The 16,892-nt window shown below is 37.3% G+C and overlaps 1 protein-coding gene across 4 annotated transcripts in view; it reads right to left on the reverse strand.

Moving 5' to 3' along the window:
- Nucleotides 1-16,892, reverse strand: part of LOC129871280 (ABC transporter C family member 12-like) — a 60,212-nt gene that overhangs the window by 26,580 nt on the left and 16,740 nt on the right. The window contains exons 11-17 of one of the 4 annotated variants that reach the window (XM_055946183.1): nucleotides 12,766-12,840; nucleotides 11,711-11,818; nucleotides 9,390-9,524; nucleotides 6,825-6,931; nucleotides 6,638-6,731; nucleotides 5,997-6,152; nucleotides 5,324-5,464 (exon numbers count right to left, since the gene is read on the reverse strand). In XM_055946183.1, the coding sequence (XP_055802158.1) occupies nucleotides 5,324-5,464; nucleotides 5,997-6,152; nucleotides 6,638-6,731; nucleotides 6,825-6,931; nucleotides 9,390-9,524; nucleotides 11,711-11,818; nucleotides 12,766-12,840 (816 nt within the window). Of the gene's footprint in view, nucleotides 1-5,323; nucleotides 5,465-5,984; nucleotides 6,153-6,637; nucleotides 6,732-6,824; nucleotides 6,932-9,389; nucleotides 9,525-11,710; nucleotides 11,819-12,765; nucleotides 12,841-16,892 lie in introns of all 4 variants that reach the window. The other 3 variants (XM_055946182.1, XM_055946184.1, XM_055946185.1) reach the window with 3 other exon arrangements.

The raw sequence follows: 16,892 nt of genomic DNA on the forward strand, positions 1-16,892 counted from the left end.
GTACCATGGTGTATGCTTCTTGCGGATGACATAGTCTTGATCGATGAGACTCGTAGCGGTGTTAACGCTAAGCTAGAGGATTGGAGACAGACCTTGGAGTGTAAAGGGTTTAAGCTGAGTAGGAACAAGACAGAGTACTTAGAGTGCAAGTTCAGTGAGACACCTCAGGAGGTTAGCACGGAAGTTAGGCTTGGTGACCAGGCCATCCAAAAGAAAAGTAGTTTCAAGTACCTTGGGTCTATTATGCAAGGCAGCGAAGAGATTGACGAAGATGTCACACATCGTATTGGGGTAGGGTGGATGAAATGGAGGCTTGCTTCTGGGGTGCTATGTGACAAGAAGGTGCCTCCAAAACTTAAGGGCAAGTTCTACAAAGTGGTGGTTAGACCGGCTATGTTATACGAGGCGGAGTGTTGGCCAATTAAGGTATCTCACATTCAAAAGATGAAAGTTGCTGAAATGAGAATGTTGAGATGGATGTGTGGGCGTACCAGGAGTGATAGAATTAGAAATGAGGCTATTCCGGACAAGGTAGGAGTCGCCTCGGTGGAAGACAAGATGCGGGAAATGCGACTGAGATGGTTTGGACATGTCAAGAGAAGAGACACAGCTGCCCTAGTGCGGAGGTGTGAGAGGTTAGCCATGGATGATTTTAGAAGAGGTAGGGGTAGGCCGAAGAAATATTGGGGAGAGGTGATTAGACAGGGCATGGCGCAGTTACAACTTACCGAGAACATGACCTTAGATAGGAGGGTGTGGAGGACCCACATTAGGGTAGAAGGCTAGTTCATAGTCTCGTTATTCTCTTTTATTAGTAGGCGTATTAGCGCACTATAATTTCCTATGGTTTGATATCTATTATCATTTATTACTTTCATTACTTTCTGTACTTTGATTGCCCTATCTTGCTTTTCTATATCGTTTCTATATCGCTTTGAACTCCTTATTCTTATCTGAATTCTTTCTTATCTGATTTTACTGAGCCGAGGGTCGCTTGGAAACAGCCGTCCTACCTTGGTAGGTGTCAGGTCTGCGTACACTCCACTCTCTCCAGTCCCCACATTGTGGGATTTCACTGGGTCGTTGTTGTTGTTTGTTGTAGTTGTCGTTCTTCATTGGCTTCTTCATCAGTTGGACATTAAGAATGCTTTTTTGCATGGTGATCTTGAGGTTGAAGTCTATATGGAGCAACCACCTTATTTTGTTGCTTAGGGGGAGTCTAGTACCCTTGTATGTTGATTGCGTAGGTCACTCTATGGTCTTAAATAGTCTCCTCGAGCCTGGTTTGGGAAGTTCAGCACAATAATTCAGCAATTTGGCATGACTCGTAGTGGAGCTAATCACTTTGCCTTTTATCGACATTCTGCACCAGATCTGTGTATTTATTTAGTTGTTTACGTTGATGATATCGTTATCACCGGCAATGATCAAGATGGTATCACTAATTTGAAGCAAAATCTCTTTCAGCATTTTCAGACTAAAGACCTCGGCAGACTGAAGTATTTTCTAAGTATTGAGGTTGCTCAGCCTAGATCAGGTATTGTTATTTCTCAACGCAAGTATGCCTTAGACATGAAACGAATGATGGGATGTAGACCCATTGGCACTCCTATAGATCTGAATGTTAAACTCCTAGGACAGGGAGAGTCACTCAGTAATCCTGAAAGGTATAAACGGCTAGTTGGAAAGTTGAATTATCTCACAGTGACTAAACCTGACATCTCTTTTCCACTTCTCCTTGTGATAGTCATTGGGATGCAGTTATTCATATTCTGCGATATATAAAGTCAACTCCCGGTAAAGGACTACTCTTCGAGGATCACGGACATGAGCATATCACCGGATATACAGATGTTGATTGGAGAGGATCACCCTTTGATAGACGTTCTAAATTTGGATATTGTATTTTAGTAGGAGGTAATTTGGTGTTGTGGATGAGTAAGAAACAGAGTCTGGTTACTCGATCTAGTGTAGAAGCAAAATATCGAGTAATGACTGTAGCAGCCTGTGAGCTAGATTGGATCAAACAGTTGCAGAGAGAACTAAAACTTGGAGAAACCAGTCGTATGGAACTTGTGTATGATAATCAAGCAGCCCTTCATATTGCATCAAATCCAGTGTTTCATGAGAGGACTAAGCACATTGAGATTGATTGTCACTTTGTCAGAGAAAAGATACTCTTAGGAGATATTGTTACAAAGTTTGTGAAATCAAGTGATCAACTTGCAGATATCTTCATCAAGTCCCTCACCGATCCTCGTATTAATTATATTTGTAACAAGCTAGGTACAGACACACTAAGAGTGATAAGATTAGGAATGGGGTTATTCGGGAGAAGGTAGGAATGGTATATGTGGAAGACAAGATGAGAGAAGCGAGACTGAGATGGTTTGGGCATGTGCAGAGGAGGGGTGTCGACACCCCAGCTAGGAGGCGTGAGCGATTGGAGTTGGGGGTTATGCGAAGGGGTAGGGGTAGACCGAAAAAGTATTAGAGAGAGATAATTAGACAAGATATAGCGCTACTCCATATCACCAAGGACATGACCTTAGATAGAAATGAGTGGAGGTCGCGGATTAGGGTAGAAAGCTAGTTGGGATAGAATGGTGCCTTGCCAGGTGTCGGTTTAAGGGGGTTGTAGGTCTAGGCATGCCTTCATAGTTGTGTTGTTATTGCCTTTGATTATCACATTACTTTGCTATCGTTATTGTTCTTGCCTTATAAAATTTCACATCGCTTTTTTATTTTGCCATTATGCTATATATATTGTTTTTCTCTCTTACTTGGGACTGTGACTTTTGAACCGAGGGTCTTTCAGAAACAGTCTCTCTATCTCCATGAAGTAGTGGTAAGGTCTGCGTACATCTTACCCTCCACAGACCCCACTTGTGGGATTACACTAGGTATGTTGTTGTTGTTGTTGTTGTTGTTGTTGTTAACAAGCTAGGTACATGTGATTTGTATGCACCAACTTGAAGGGGAGTGTTAGAATAGGAAAAGGTGTACACAATCCTACTTAGAATAGGAATAGAAATAGGAATAGTTTATAGTATCCTACTTGGATAAGGATTGTTTTATAGTGTCTATAAATAGGGTCTTTGTGCAATATTGTTCGTATACAATTCAATAATATTTCTCCTATATTTCTCATAAAAGCCATGGAGTAACCATTTGGCCCTGGTGCTTTAAAGACATGTATATTTATGTACCATGTCCCATGAGCAGATTCCAGATTCAATATTATCATGATTTACTTGTTTGTATTCATGATTTCAGATTCAACACAGTATATGTATATTATTAGCTTTGTTGTGCCTTTATGCAATACCAGTGATTTGTAGGACTTGCCCCAGGGGTAAGGTGAGAATTAGTCGATGATCTCACTGGGTCTTTACACCCATGCTGCTTGTTGTTTAGGTGTGTGCAGGTGGTGACCAAGTAACCAATCATTAACTTCCAGCTTTCATTAGTCCCTTCCACTTGATGTCGCCATTAGATCATGGGGGCTTCTTTATCTTTTAGCAGACTTGGTATCTTATTTCTGAGCTGCAACTCGTATTTTGTATTCAAATATAGTAGCTCCATGACTGCCTTTTTGGGTTGTATTGGCAGAGTTAGTAATGCTTCCGCACTTATCTATATATTGAGACTGTCAGTGGTGTTCTCTCCATTTATTCATTTATTCGCATGTCAGCATAGAATGATTCACCTTATGGGTCGCTCACCTTATTCGTATATTCGCATGTAAGTATACAATGGTTCAACTTATGGCTGATAGTTGGTCCCCCTCTCGTAATACAGCAACTTAACAAGTTTGTTGTGTGCTCTAGCATTGACCATTTGGTCTCTGTTAAACTGAGGAACATAGTCCAAAGCTGAGATGTGACTTTACAATGGAGAAACAGATGGTTATTCGTCTCTCTAGCCTCACTGCATAACATGCATCTGAATACAATTGGCAATCCCTTTTTCTGTAGGATCTCATGGGTGACGCAAGCTTTCCTGCTTACTAACTAAGCAAAACACTTAACTTTAGTAGGAGCCATACTTTCTCAAACATGCTTCCAAGGACCTATTTTGTTCTCAGGCATCCTGGATACCTCTTTCCTATAGATTCTACCTACAGAGAACTTGTCATCTTTATCATGTTTCCATCTAAAAGTTTCATCCTCTATAGTGGTGCCTTTGAACCATCAATCATCTGCAATAGCGCCACGAACCTGCCCACTTCCCAGTCATTAAGATGCCTCCTGAAGAAGAATTCCATCCCTGTGGGGACCAATTATCAGCCACTGTAACCTCAAGGTTAGTGCATCTATTGACCAAATCAGGGAAAGCTCGCATTAAAACTTCCGGTCCAATCCATAAGTCCTCCCAAAATAGTATATTGTTGCCAGCATCCACCTCATAACATGAATTCTTAACTAGTCTAGGCCAAATATTCCTTATAGATCTCCATACCGATGTTTCATAGGTGGTTGATACTGCATTGGTACACCATTGATATGTCTGGCCATACTTATTCAAGATTACCTCCTTCCATAGAGCCTGTTCATTTACATTAAATCTCCATAACCATTTCATAAGCAAGCAATCATTCTGCATTTTTAGATTCATGACTCCTAAACCATCAGCCTCCTTGTGTAATTGTGCAGTCTTCCATTCTATTAAGTGATACCCCTTTCCTTCCTTGTTCCCAAACCAAAGAAAATTCCTTCTTCATCTGTCCAACTTCTTGGCCACATGGAATGGGGAACAGGGACATCACATATGTGGGAAGTAACTGCATTTATCAAAGTGAGCCCACCTCCAAGAGACAAGTATTGTGTCTTCCAGTTAGCCAATCTTTTTTCCGCCTTACCTCAATTCCATCCCAGATAACCAATTCTTTGTGTTTGTTGCCTAATTCATAGGGCTCCTGGTATTCTAAACGAAACAAATGAATTTCTAGATACCAAACTTTTCAAATTACTTCACTTATTAGATTTTCCACACATTTGCTACACTAGAGAGATTCCATGCAGCACACATCATGATAATTAATGATTTGTAAGAGTTTTATAGTAACCATTGGCAAGCATACAATTGAAATGCATTTCAAAGAAAGCCATAGGAATGCATTGCTACAAGCAAGTAGTTTCAAGGTCCTTCGTGCATTAACACAATATTCTAGATCCACATGGACTTGCGCTAGAATAAATACTTTGGCTAGGAAAAATCAAATGATGATAAAGCTGCTTAGAACTATGCAACCACCAGTTTCATGTGTAAAAGAATACTTTTCCAGTGGCTTAGTGCAACTTAACAGATAGAAGAGCTAGACCTTAGAATCCCATGAAAAGAATCCACCACTGATTGAAATCACAGGAAACCCAGGTTCAAGTGGTGGATTAGGTAAGAGCACTCTCTCGTCAGCTAAAAACAACTCCTCCATTCGTTGCAATGACACATTTGAATTTACAACCTGTATGTAAGACAGACGGAACAATATGTGATAACCCAATTTTTAATGAATGACTAATTGGTAATTTTAACCAATTGAAAAGGAAAACAAATTAATAATCTTGTCTACCACGTCCACAACAGTACATAGCAAGTCTGTCAACAAACACTTGCACGCATTCTCAAGAACTTTCTCCTCATTATTATATGACGTTGATATCAAAGAAATAGTTTGGATGATTTATGATTCCATGTAGAATGCTGAGATACTGAGGCCCATATACCTATGTAGTGTATTCCTCAATAAAGGGAAGTATTGTTCTGCAGGATCTTCTACTCACAGTGGTTAATGTTAGTAAATTGATGTAGACAAAGCACAGAGGGAGTAACTAGGAAGTGATGTTTAGGGAGATTCATGAGAGGGATGGAAGAATACACTGCATTAGAATTAACCAGACATATGAAGAATACTATATTAAGGGAAAGAACTCCACACAGCTAAATTATACGAGAGGATAATACTAGTGAGTGAGAAAAAGAACCTGAGTTATTACGTTCGGAAGCATATTCAAAGGGAACCTCAGAATTGCAAAGAGAGAGAGCGATGAAAAAGCTCTGGCAGCTGTCAAATTTCCACCAAGCAAAGTGAAACTTCCAAATGAAATCACTGTCACGAGAACGGGGATGCTGTTCAGCATGAAATTGTTGAACTGTTGATAGAGAGGGAAAGAAAATAAACAATGAGAAAAAGAATGATCCAGATCTTAAGCAAATTATGCAAAGTCATTTGAGTCAAGGTCCCCTATCAGGTCATGTAGACAACATGTCAAACCATCATCGCAAAACCTAATCCTCCATCACTAAAAGATAATTCCGGTTCATTATTCCTCTCCCATGTCCTATTTTCACAATGCTAACCCACTAGAATATTCCAGTTGTTTGGTTTGTGCGGATTCTGTCGCTTTATATAGCTTCAGAAGTGTGTCTAATAAAAAACTCAATGTAAAATTCTAGAAAGTTAAACTTCTCTTAAAGATCAGGATTTCTGGAAAACCTTGACAATTACTGGATCACATAGTTTCAATGAAAAGATGAGGCATACAGGGAACCAAATGCTTAGGTGACACTCCAAAACAAAAAAACTTTCTTCAGGCTAATTTAGTTTGATTCTATGCACAAGGGGGTTATAACATACCGCTGCCAATAGCTGTGCTTTCCTAAACCAAGAAAGTTCACCATTCCTCATTCCTTGGACTTTCGATTGGAAGCTTTTCTCCCATGCATAACATCTATATCAATCCGCAGAAAATCAAACCCATTTTCAAATCTTCTGAAAAAGTAGGGAAACAGAAGGAAAAAAGACAGAGAAGAAAAAACCATACTTCACTATATCCATTGCAGTAACTATTTCATTAGTTAGACCAACCCTTTTGTCAGTAAATTGCAATCCTTCTTTGGATAGTTTTCGCATATAGCTGACGATAATAGTCTGCGTCAAAAGGATAAAACACATATGTTTTAGAGACCAGTTGAAAAAGGAAATTATAGTGCCATAATCGTTGTTAACAGTTTGAAATGACTAAGATTGAGTAAAATAATGAAGCTTTCGATCTTTAGTTTATTAGTAAAATGTGGACTTCTTTATGAAGTGATCAAATTTATTGATTGAAGAGGGAAATTCCTGCATAAATGCATAAAGAAAGTATTGTATCTCGTACAAAAGCATTATTCTCAATGAAAAACACCCTATGATTTATATACTTACAGGTGTTCCAAAAATAAATTAAAAAAATAAAAATTATATCGCCAACCTCTTCTAGTTTCTCGAAGGTAGCATGTCTTTAACATGACTGTTAGATAGTTATTGGTCGTCTCGTTACAGGTTAAGAAGTAACTTATTCATGTATTAAAATCAACATAAATAATACTATGTTTGCTAGCATTTCATTGTTGTGTACGAAATTCAACAGACCAAGCGTGTGTTTGGTTATCGGTTTACAATCCCACATAACTAATACATGTATAAGTGTCTGTTTGGCTTAAATTATTTAGAACAGCTTATAAGCTGAAAGCAGCTTCTTTCAGCTTATAAGCCAAAAAGAAATAAGTTGGGATAACCCAACTTATTGTTTTTTGGCTTATAAGTTGTTTTCAGCGTATAAGTTACTTTAGAGAAGCTAAGTCAAATAAACCCAATTATTTTTTTGGCTTATTTTAAGCACAAAATGGCTTTAAATTGGCTAGTCAAACACTCAAAAAAGCTTAAAACAGCTTATCAGTAACTTATAAGCCAATCCAAATGAGCTCTAAGTCATGAGGGAATCTATGTAATTTTATGTTTGGTGAAGATGGAATAACTAAACCCTGCATAATTAAACTCTCCATAACTAATCTCTTTATAACTTATCTTTGCATTACTAAAAATTGCATAAGTTTAACCAACAACCACACGACCCCTAATGTATATTTGTAGACTTAGTGTCCCAAAATGGAAAAGGTATGTATAATGCACAATGTAGAATATAAGTATAAACAGGGTTCAGTGTTATACAATAGAGAACATACATTAATAATATATTCTCAAGGGTCATTATTACTCACATGGTATTAGAGCTGGAAAATATTATCACTATGAAATTTACAAATGAAATATGGGAGACCATCTCTATTTCCACTGGTGTTGAGAAAAACCCAACACTACCATAAGGTTCATTATCATCCGGCAATAAAAACCCAATCAAACCTCCCAACAAAACTCTCATGTACCCTCACGCGCTGCCTAAAGCTAGAGTTGTGGGGAATGTTTTTCTCCATGGTGACCTTGAGGAAGACATTTTGATGCTAGGGAAGGTGAGGCCTAGTAGTCTTGTATGTCAATAGTACCAATCAATCTTCTGAAAAGTCTCATCAAGCCTGGTTTGAGAAGTTTTTTTTTTTTTTTGAAACTGGTAATTTAGGAGTTTGGCATGACTCATAGTGAAATAAATCATTCTGTTTTATCAGCATTCTGCTCTAGATCTGTGAATTTATTTGGATTTTTGTTGACGAAATTGTTATCACTGACTTTGATCAAGATGGTATCACTAACTTTAAACATCGACCCTTGTGGTCGGGCCCTTCCCTGGACCCTGCGCATAGCTGCAGCTTTAGTGCACCGGGCTACCCCTTTCTTTTCAGCTACCTCGACAGACAGAAGTATTTTTTAAGTATTGAAGTTGCTCAGTCCAGATCAAGTATTGTTATTTCACAATGAAAGTATTCCTTAGATAGCCTTGAGGAGATAGGATCTAAACCCATTGACACACCTATAGATCTGAATGCTAAATTCCTTCCAGAACGGAAGGAGCCACTTAGTTATCCCGGAAGAGATAGATGGTTGGTTGGTAAGTTGAATTATCTCAAAGTGACTAGACCAAACATTTCTTCTCTTGAAAGTGTTGTAAGTCAATCTATGGATTCTCACTGTGATAGTAATTGGGATGCAGTGGTCCGTATTCTGCAATAAGTAAAGTACGCTCTAGGCAAAGGAGTACTCTCTGAGGATCGACATTTGCAGATTGCTCGATATACGAAAGCTTATAGGGCAGGATCACCTTTTGATAGACCTATATCTACATATTGAGTTATGGTAGGAGGTAACTTGGTGTCTTGAAAGAGTAAGACACAGAGTGTGGTTGCTCGATCTAGTGCAGAAGCATAATATTGACCAATGGGTGTAGCAACTTGTAAGCTAGTTTAGGTTAACAATTGCTCAGAGAACTAAAATTTGGAGAAACCAGTTAGATGCAGTTGCAAGACTGTAACAGGAAAATAGTTTTTAAGTAGACTGTAACAAGAAAATAGTTTTTAAGTAGCACTCCACTGCAAAAAGCTATTTTAAGTAAAGATTAGATGATGAAGCTACTAGTGGCAAGTTATAACTCAGACTTGGAGGAAGAATAGACCACCTGCATTGGGATCATCAATACTAGCATAAGAGCACCCAGAAGTGAAGCCAGACCTAGTTGCTGGTAAAGAAGAACCATGGCAATGACAATCCGAAATGGAGCTGACCATAAAACATGAAGTTGCTGGCATACTTGCTGAACAAATTAAAAATCATATTACAATTTCAAAAGAAAAAATTAAGAATCATATTAGCCGTTATCCAACAAAAAGTGATTAACCTCTATGAGAAAACCACAATTTTGGCGGAACCCATCGGCAGCCCCTGAAGTTGACACGATTTTTCACTGAGGCACCTCAAGTAAGCCATGTACATCTTGAACACCTAAGGTAAGGTCGGATTGTGTCATTGACACTTTTGCTGACTTGGCAACTTGTGTGATTTCCACTCCAAATAGGAGCGTGAAGAGCCTAAAAAATCATACTTTTTATTTTTATTTTATTTTATTTTTATTTCCTCCTTTTTCCTCTTCACCTTTCTTCTTCTTTATTCTTTTTCTCTATCTTCTCTATTTAATATTCTACCATTAACGAATCTTTCACAATTAGTATCTTATTCATCGGAAAAAATGAAGACCACCACCATTCTCTAAGAATATGTGACATTTTCTTTTTGTATAAAATCAAAAATATATTTTAAACAAAATGAAACTTCATTTTCTCTTCACGATTTTATCCCAACATGTTACTATATCAATGTAATTATAGATCTGACATATTAATCAAAGTTGATAGAAACAAAAGAAAGAAGAAGAAAAAGTTTATCAAGAGAAGAAATAAGATCTGGGTTTCAAGAAATTTTTGACCAACTCCATTTTTTTCGTCAACGATTATACAAATTTGTTAATCTAATACTCTGTTCATTTCATTTGTAAAAATAAAACGCTACCGTTTTAGTCCATTAATTTCAGATTTTACCCATTCATTTTGTATTTTTTTAATCGCAATTATTTTGGATAACAACTATTAGCATTTTGGTGTATAATATATTGTGTAGCTTCTTGTTCTTGAATTCTATTCATAAACCTGATATGAATTAAAAAAAAATTAAAAAAAAAGGTAAAAATGTGGAGTAGATGATGGTCACTGGTGATGGAGTTTAAATGGCTATGGCATGGGAATTCTTGGGGAAGAAGGGGTTGGGCAGATTGGTGGGGTGGGGGTTTAGAAAATAGCTTTATTTTTTTTATTTTATTTTTATGAAAAATTGTCTTTCTTTTACTTTTTTTTATAATTGTTTTTTCAATTATTATTTTATACCCAAATGCCACATGTCATCTTTTAATTAGTCATCATGCCACGTCATCAGCGAGTGTAATACACATATTTTGTAATTTTAGTTGATTGTCAAGAAGTGTCAAAATGATACAGCGGAGCCTAACATGAGATGTCTACAATGAACAAAGCCTAGTTAAGGTGTCTAAGTGAAAGTTGGTGCCAACTTTAAGGGGCCACCAATGGGTTCAGCCCACAATTTTTGCTAGTCATCTATAATGCATGTAAAACAGTAGCCATACAATCTTGTCTAAGATCCTACACTAGATACCCAAAAGCAAATACTTCACTAAGACCCTTGGGTTCCATTAATTGCTAATAACCGATTTGGAGGCATCTGTTTCATATTTTAGTCCATCATTAAGGATGTTAAATAAAGCCGATATATCATTTTAATAGATTCTTCATATGGAAGATATAATAGCATAGATCATTTTAAGAGTAAGTTAAACACTAGAGATATGAGCATCGGAACATTGACTAGTTACTGAGACTAAACAATTTTTAATACACGTCTCACAAGCTTGCTCCTATTTTGTTTTGGCTGAAGTTTTTGTAAAAACGAAGAACTAAATTTTATTTCCTCTCCTATTTACAACGGCGACGAAGAATATACCTTTTGACTAGCATAAAGAACAATATTGAAATATTTGTTGAATAATATTTGCAAAAGAAAAAAATGTATATCATTTAAAAATATTGAATAGCAAAATGAACTTCAATTCTTGAAACTTGTGAAAGTTGTAGAGAATGCTAGAACTTCAAAAGTGTTGGATATTTGTGATATTCCCAAATAGAAAGCATAACATAATATGGGATATAAGGGAGTACCAGATTCAATTTCAACATAGAACAAAAGTCGAATATGTAAATCTGAACTTATCTCTTCTGTCACTCATATTTTCCACCGCTATTATATGGTCCCACACTTAATTACTAGTAAACTGAACCTTTCTTTCATGCCTTATCTAAATTTTCTATGATGTGGCACCATTGTACACATTGAAAGGAGGGACGAAGACATAAGAGATTGTTGTTCCATGCATACCTGAAGTGCGTTAGCATCTGTTGTGATCATATTAGTAATTTTTCCAGATGGAAACTGATTCCGGTCCTCAAGTGTTAATCTTACAGATTTGCGGAATATGGCAGCGACCTTAACACACGAAAAAATGACTTTTATTAAACCCACTCTCAAGACTTCCAAAAACAGATTATGATGCAATCCTCTATACAACTTAAAGATACAGAAAAATACAGCCCAATATCTTTGCGCCATCAAGTTTACAAAATATGTACACAATGTATAGGTTGTGTATACTTCAAACTAATAAACATATACTATACATACATACATACATACATACATATGCATATACATATACATATACATATACATATACATATCTTACATATCTATACATATAATATACATATTTATACAAACCTATACATATAATATACATATATACACAACATATACAACCGAGTGTATATTTAGCGTATACTTCGGCCATTTTTGGTACACTAGATGGACGAATAGTATATATCCGTAACTATCCCATTAAGATATACAGCTTAATATTTTATAGGCAATTTCTTCAAAGTAAGAAACAGCTTCTAGAATTGTCATAGTTAATATTCATTCAACATTTAAGATGAAAAAAATAGTAGGAAAATAACTACATTGACTGGGGTAATGTGTTTGCACAAAAGGTGGAAGGTGAAGTGGCTTGTCTTTTGTCTCCACAAAAATTATGATTGTCAAACAAAGTATACTAAAGTTTTATTTTTTACTCTGCATTTACCAAAAAGCATAATTTTGTGTCGTAGAGTCATGATGGATGTTTTTATGGTGTTCATAGCCATATTGTCAGAGTTGTTGCAATGGGGGGAATTTAATCGTACATAAAAAAGTAGTGGAAAAAAAAAGGAAATTGGTTACATCATGATTTATCTTGGCAGTTAAAACAAAAATATCATTGAAATCAATCACGTGGGCAGTATGCTCAAGTGTATAGAATTATTTAAAAACTGAAGAGACCGGAGGATAAATCTAAAAATAAGAATAGCACATGCACTGTAGAATTAAGAAAGACATACCAGAGTTGATCTCATCCTGAAACCAACACGCATGACATTCTGAAAGTACTGAGCTTCACATAGTACTCCAAATGACTGGATCAAGTAAAAAATACAATTGAGGAAGTATATATATAAGCAGTTTGATTGCACAAAATTCCTTAAGTAAGCAACGTTAATGGAATTCCCAGATATTCAAGTTCTGAACTATCCAGTGGTGAGCAAGAAGAAAACCATGTGATCACCATCACATAATTTAGATAATATAACTTAGTTCAAGACTGTTTGCTAAAAAAGGGCAGCCCGGTGCACTAAGGCTCCCGCTATGCGCAGGGTCCGGGGAAGGGTCTGACCACAAGGGTCTATTGTACGCAGCCTTACCTTGCATTTCTGCCAGAGGCTGTTTCCAAGGCTTGAACCCGTGACCTCCTAGTTCAAGACTGTTTGCTAAGCATCAAATAAGTTGTTTGGGTTCTACACAGTTGAGTTTGGGAATATCAAATGAATCTATGTGTGTGTGTGTGTGTGTGTGTTTCCTTCCAGAACAAAGAACCAACAACAACATACCCAGTATATAACCCAATGAAGTGGGGTCTACGAAGGGTAGAATGTATGCAGATCTTACCTCTACCTGAGGTAGAGAGTATGTTTCCGATAGACCCTCAGCTCAAGAAAAATAGTCCAAAGCAGTCCAGAAAATAAGTAACAGACGTACAGGAAATAGAAGAGGGTAACAATAATAGCAAATAGTAACAGGACAGTAACTACAACAAAATAATATGATAATCCAAATAAAACAAATAACAAATAATGACAGAATCGAAGGACAAGAAATTACCGAGGGAATACTACAACTACTAGTATAGACGGATAACAAGACGACATACTGCTACCGACTAACTTTCTATCTTAATGTGCATCCTCCACAACCTCCACTATGTAGATATACAATTCAATCACATAAATCAAAGGAAGTATACTATAGAGCTAATTTTAGGAGTTGGAATGAGTGGTGCCAAACCAGCTTCAACACCAATGGAGATGAATGTTAAGCTTACTACAGTGGACTATGATCAACTTGGAGTAAAAAATGATGATCCACTGTTATCAGATATTACAGCTTACCAGAAGCTGGTTGGGAAATTGATCTACCTAACCATCACTAGACCTGACATTTGTTTTGCAGTTCAGGTGCTGAGCCAGTTTATGCAGCATCCGAAGGTGTCACACTGGGAAGTAGCATTGACGGTGGTGAGATATGTGAAAGTTGCATGAGGTCTGCGAATCTTGCTTCAGAAACATAGCATCACTACTTTTGTAGCTTTATGTGACTCAGATTGGGCATCCTGCCCAAATACAAGGAGGTCAATTTCAGGCTATGTAGTACAGTTGGGAGGATCATTGATTTCTAGGAAATCAAAGAAGCAACGCACAGGAGTCGCAACTCAGCAGACAATCCTTGAGCAGACCCCCTATCACTGGCAACCATCATTGGAAACTAATGATGTTGTTTTTTCAGTGCCATCTCCCCATCATGACCTGTTCAGCGTTGATTAGAAGCAAATTCGAAGAGGAATTTTCCATCACCCATGTCAAATATATTCATCCCGTGGACATGTTCCAAGTAGAAGTAGCCCATTTTCTGGTATCTGACAGAGTCGGTCCTTCGGATTTGTTCGCAGAGAATAAACCAACGGCATCTACTCAACACCTCTTTCTAACTAGATTTAAACTCTTCTTTTATGTGAATAACATCTCCCCCCTTTGAAGACTGCCCTCCTTCTACTTCCTTGTTAGACCATCCGGATTTCTCAATGCGTTGACGCATAAGGAATCTCTTTATCTGCCAATCTCTATTCTCTTACATTGTTTGGTCATTGGAGTAGTTAACAAACCTACCAATCTTTTCAGCAATTATGTTCCATCCTGCATTGAATGTATTTTCCAGAATGATTAGGCCTACCCTTCTCCTTCCATGGATACTGATATAACGGCCAAAGCTATTAAAATTCCTAGCACAGATGGTCTCTGAAAAACTCTCTTTGTTTTCACCTTTTAACACCATTGCATCGGTACTTCGAGGCTTCTCTCAGAATCTGTACGATCCATTCCAAGGTTTTCCTGTCCAGAGACACCCTTGAAATGAAATTTCTGCTCCTTTCAGTCCATTCAAACCACGAATCTGCTGTGTTAGCGGATTTCACAATGTGATAAGACTTGAAACTGACCACAAAATAAATGTTAATATCCATCTGAACAAGAAAAGAAAAGGAAAGACCGAGAAAAGATGATTTCGGGTGATCAGAAGACCACCGGAATTCAGTCACTAATTCAAAAAGTAACTTTAATGCATTACCTCGGAACTAGAGCATGGGAGCAAATTTTTAAAATAAAAGCATTGTGAATGCTAGTTAACGCAACACTCTTGATTTATTATTAGTATTGTCACCATCAACCACATCAGGTCAAAATGATGCTTGGCTCTAGATCCATCATCAATTATGAACTTCTCTTCCTCAATCCTCTAGTGACAGTTCGAAAATGTATTTTCTCCTCTCACAATCCTAATCATACTTATACCATGTCGAGTAATCGTCATTTATCATCATCTAATCAAGCATCAATTTAGTTGGAAACGTGTAAAACATCATTGCAAGGGTGTTAGTCATAATAAGGTTGAAAATGATAATCAGAAGTCTCATTTCAAAATCTCAAGATGCCTTTGATAGAGGCAAACAGGTTTTGGGTACAGTTTCTAATTGCTAATGTCATGGTGGATATGGAGCTAAAAGTTAAATGACGAGATAGCTAATGATTAAAACCAACAAATACAAAGGGATCTAGGTAGGGTAGTGTGTACGCAGACCTTACCCCTACCTTGGGAGGTAGAGAGATTGTTTCTGATAGAACCCTCGGCTCAAGAAAAGAACAGGAGTGAAGAAACCAAGGCAAAAATTAGGTAAGAGATTCCATTTTCACAAGTGCTTTTTATTTTAGTCGTTCAAGCTTTTATCAAGCTTATGGAGAGATGTTATTGGAGGGTTTGCCAGTAGATTATAGGTGAAGAATAAATTTGGAATTCATCTCTGTTTCACATCAATTATTCATAGATAGAACACTCATTTTCAGCCCATGTCAAACACTCCTCCTAATTTGGTTTGAGGCCATCTTTTGGGCCACACATTGACATGATAAAGTCTAAATTACTCTCAATAAGGAAGGTTCATAAGGGGCAAATTCAGCCTATATCCTTTAATGTCACAGTGCTTCAGTCTCAACAAAATATTTAGTAATGCTGGAAATGTTCAAATTAAATCAATAGTTAACATACTTGAGAAGAGACTAGGAGGATAGAACAAGCAATATGTATTTAAATTGGGGCTCCGATAAAGTAATTTTTCAACCACACCTATCAATTACCTTTCATTAGAGGCCAAGAAACCAGAGAATTTTTTATTTATTGTTTTGATAACTATGGTGTCTGGGCCAGCTTTCGCGCACCTCGACTGATTCCGAGGGATTCCTATCACCTCTCACTAGCAACAGGTACCAGGTCACTCTATCCACCAAGGCTAGGAAAGATGGAAAGAAATCAACTAGTGTTTTTGTCTCTGATGGGATTTAAACTTGAGACCTCATGGTTCTTACCCAATTCATTGACCACTAGGCCACACCCTTGGGTGCGAAACCAGAGAAATTAATGAGTGAACTCTACGGGAAGGGACCAATGGAGCTCGTTTACCTTGAGTGTGACTGCTTATTTGCAGATTAACCTTGTTTAACCAAGCCCTATTGCATAAGCAGTTGTCGAAGTTTGCTCATGAAGATGTTTTTTTAACCAGAATAGCAAAACGGGGATGTCTCAGAAATGGAAGATTATTAGAATTTAGAGGAAGCCACAAGTTCACATGGGATGAGGAAGATAAGAACAGAATAAGTCCATAAAATTCATGGGTTATGTAGATACCAAACACCAATCATATCCTTTTCTGGTTAGATCTGTAGTATGGTGTTTCACACAGAAGAGGCAGTCATATTCAACTGTTACTGACCCTTTATACGAGATCATTCAGGAATGGTTTGAAATACATGTTTTAGAAACTTCCTCAGTGATAGGAGTATGCAGAAGCTGCAGAATTGTCTGAAGA

Source organism: Solanum dulcamara, chromosome 10, assembly GCF_947179165.1.
Source record: "Solanum dulcamara chromosome 10, daSolDulc1.2, whole genome shotgun sequence".
Taxonomy (NCBI): Eukaryota; Viridiplantae; Streptophyta; class Magnoliopsida; order Solanales; family Solanaceae; genus Solanum; species Solanum dulcamara.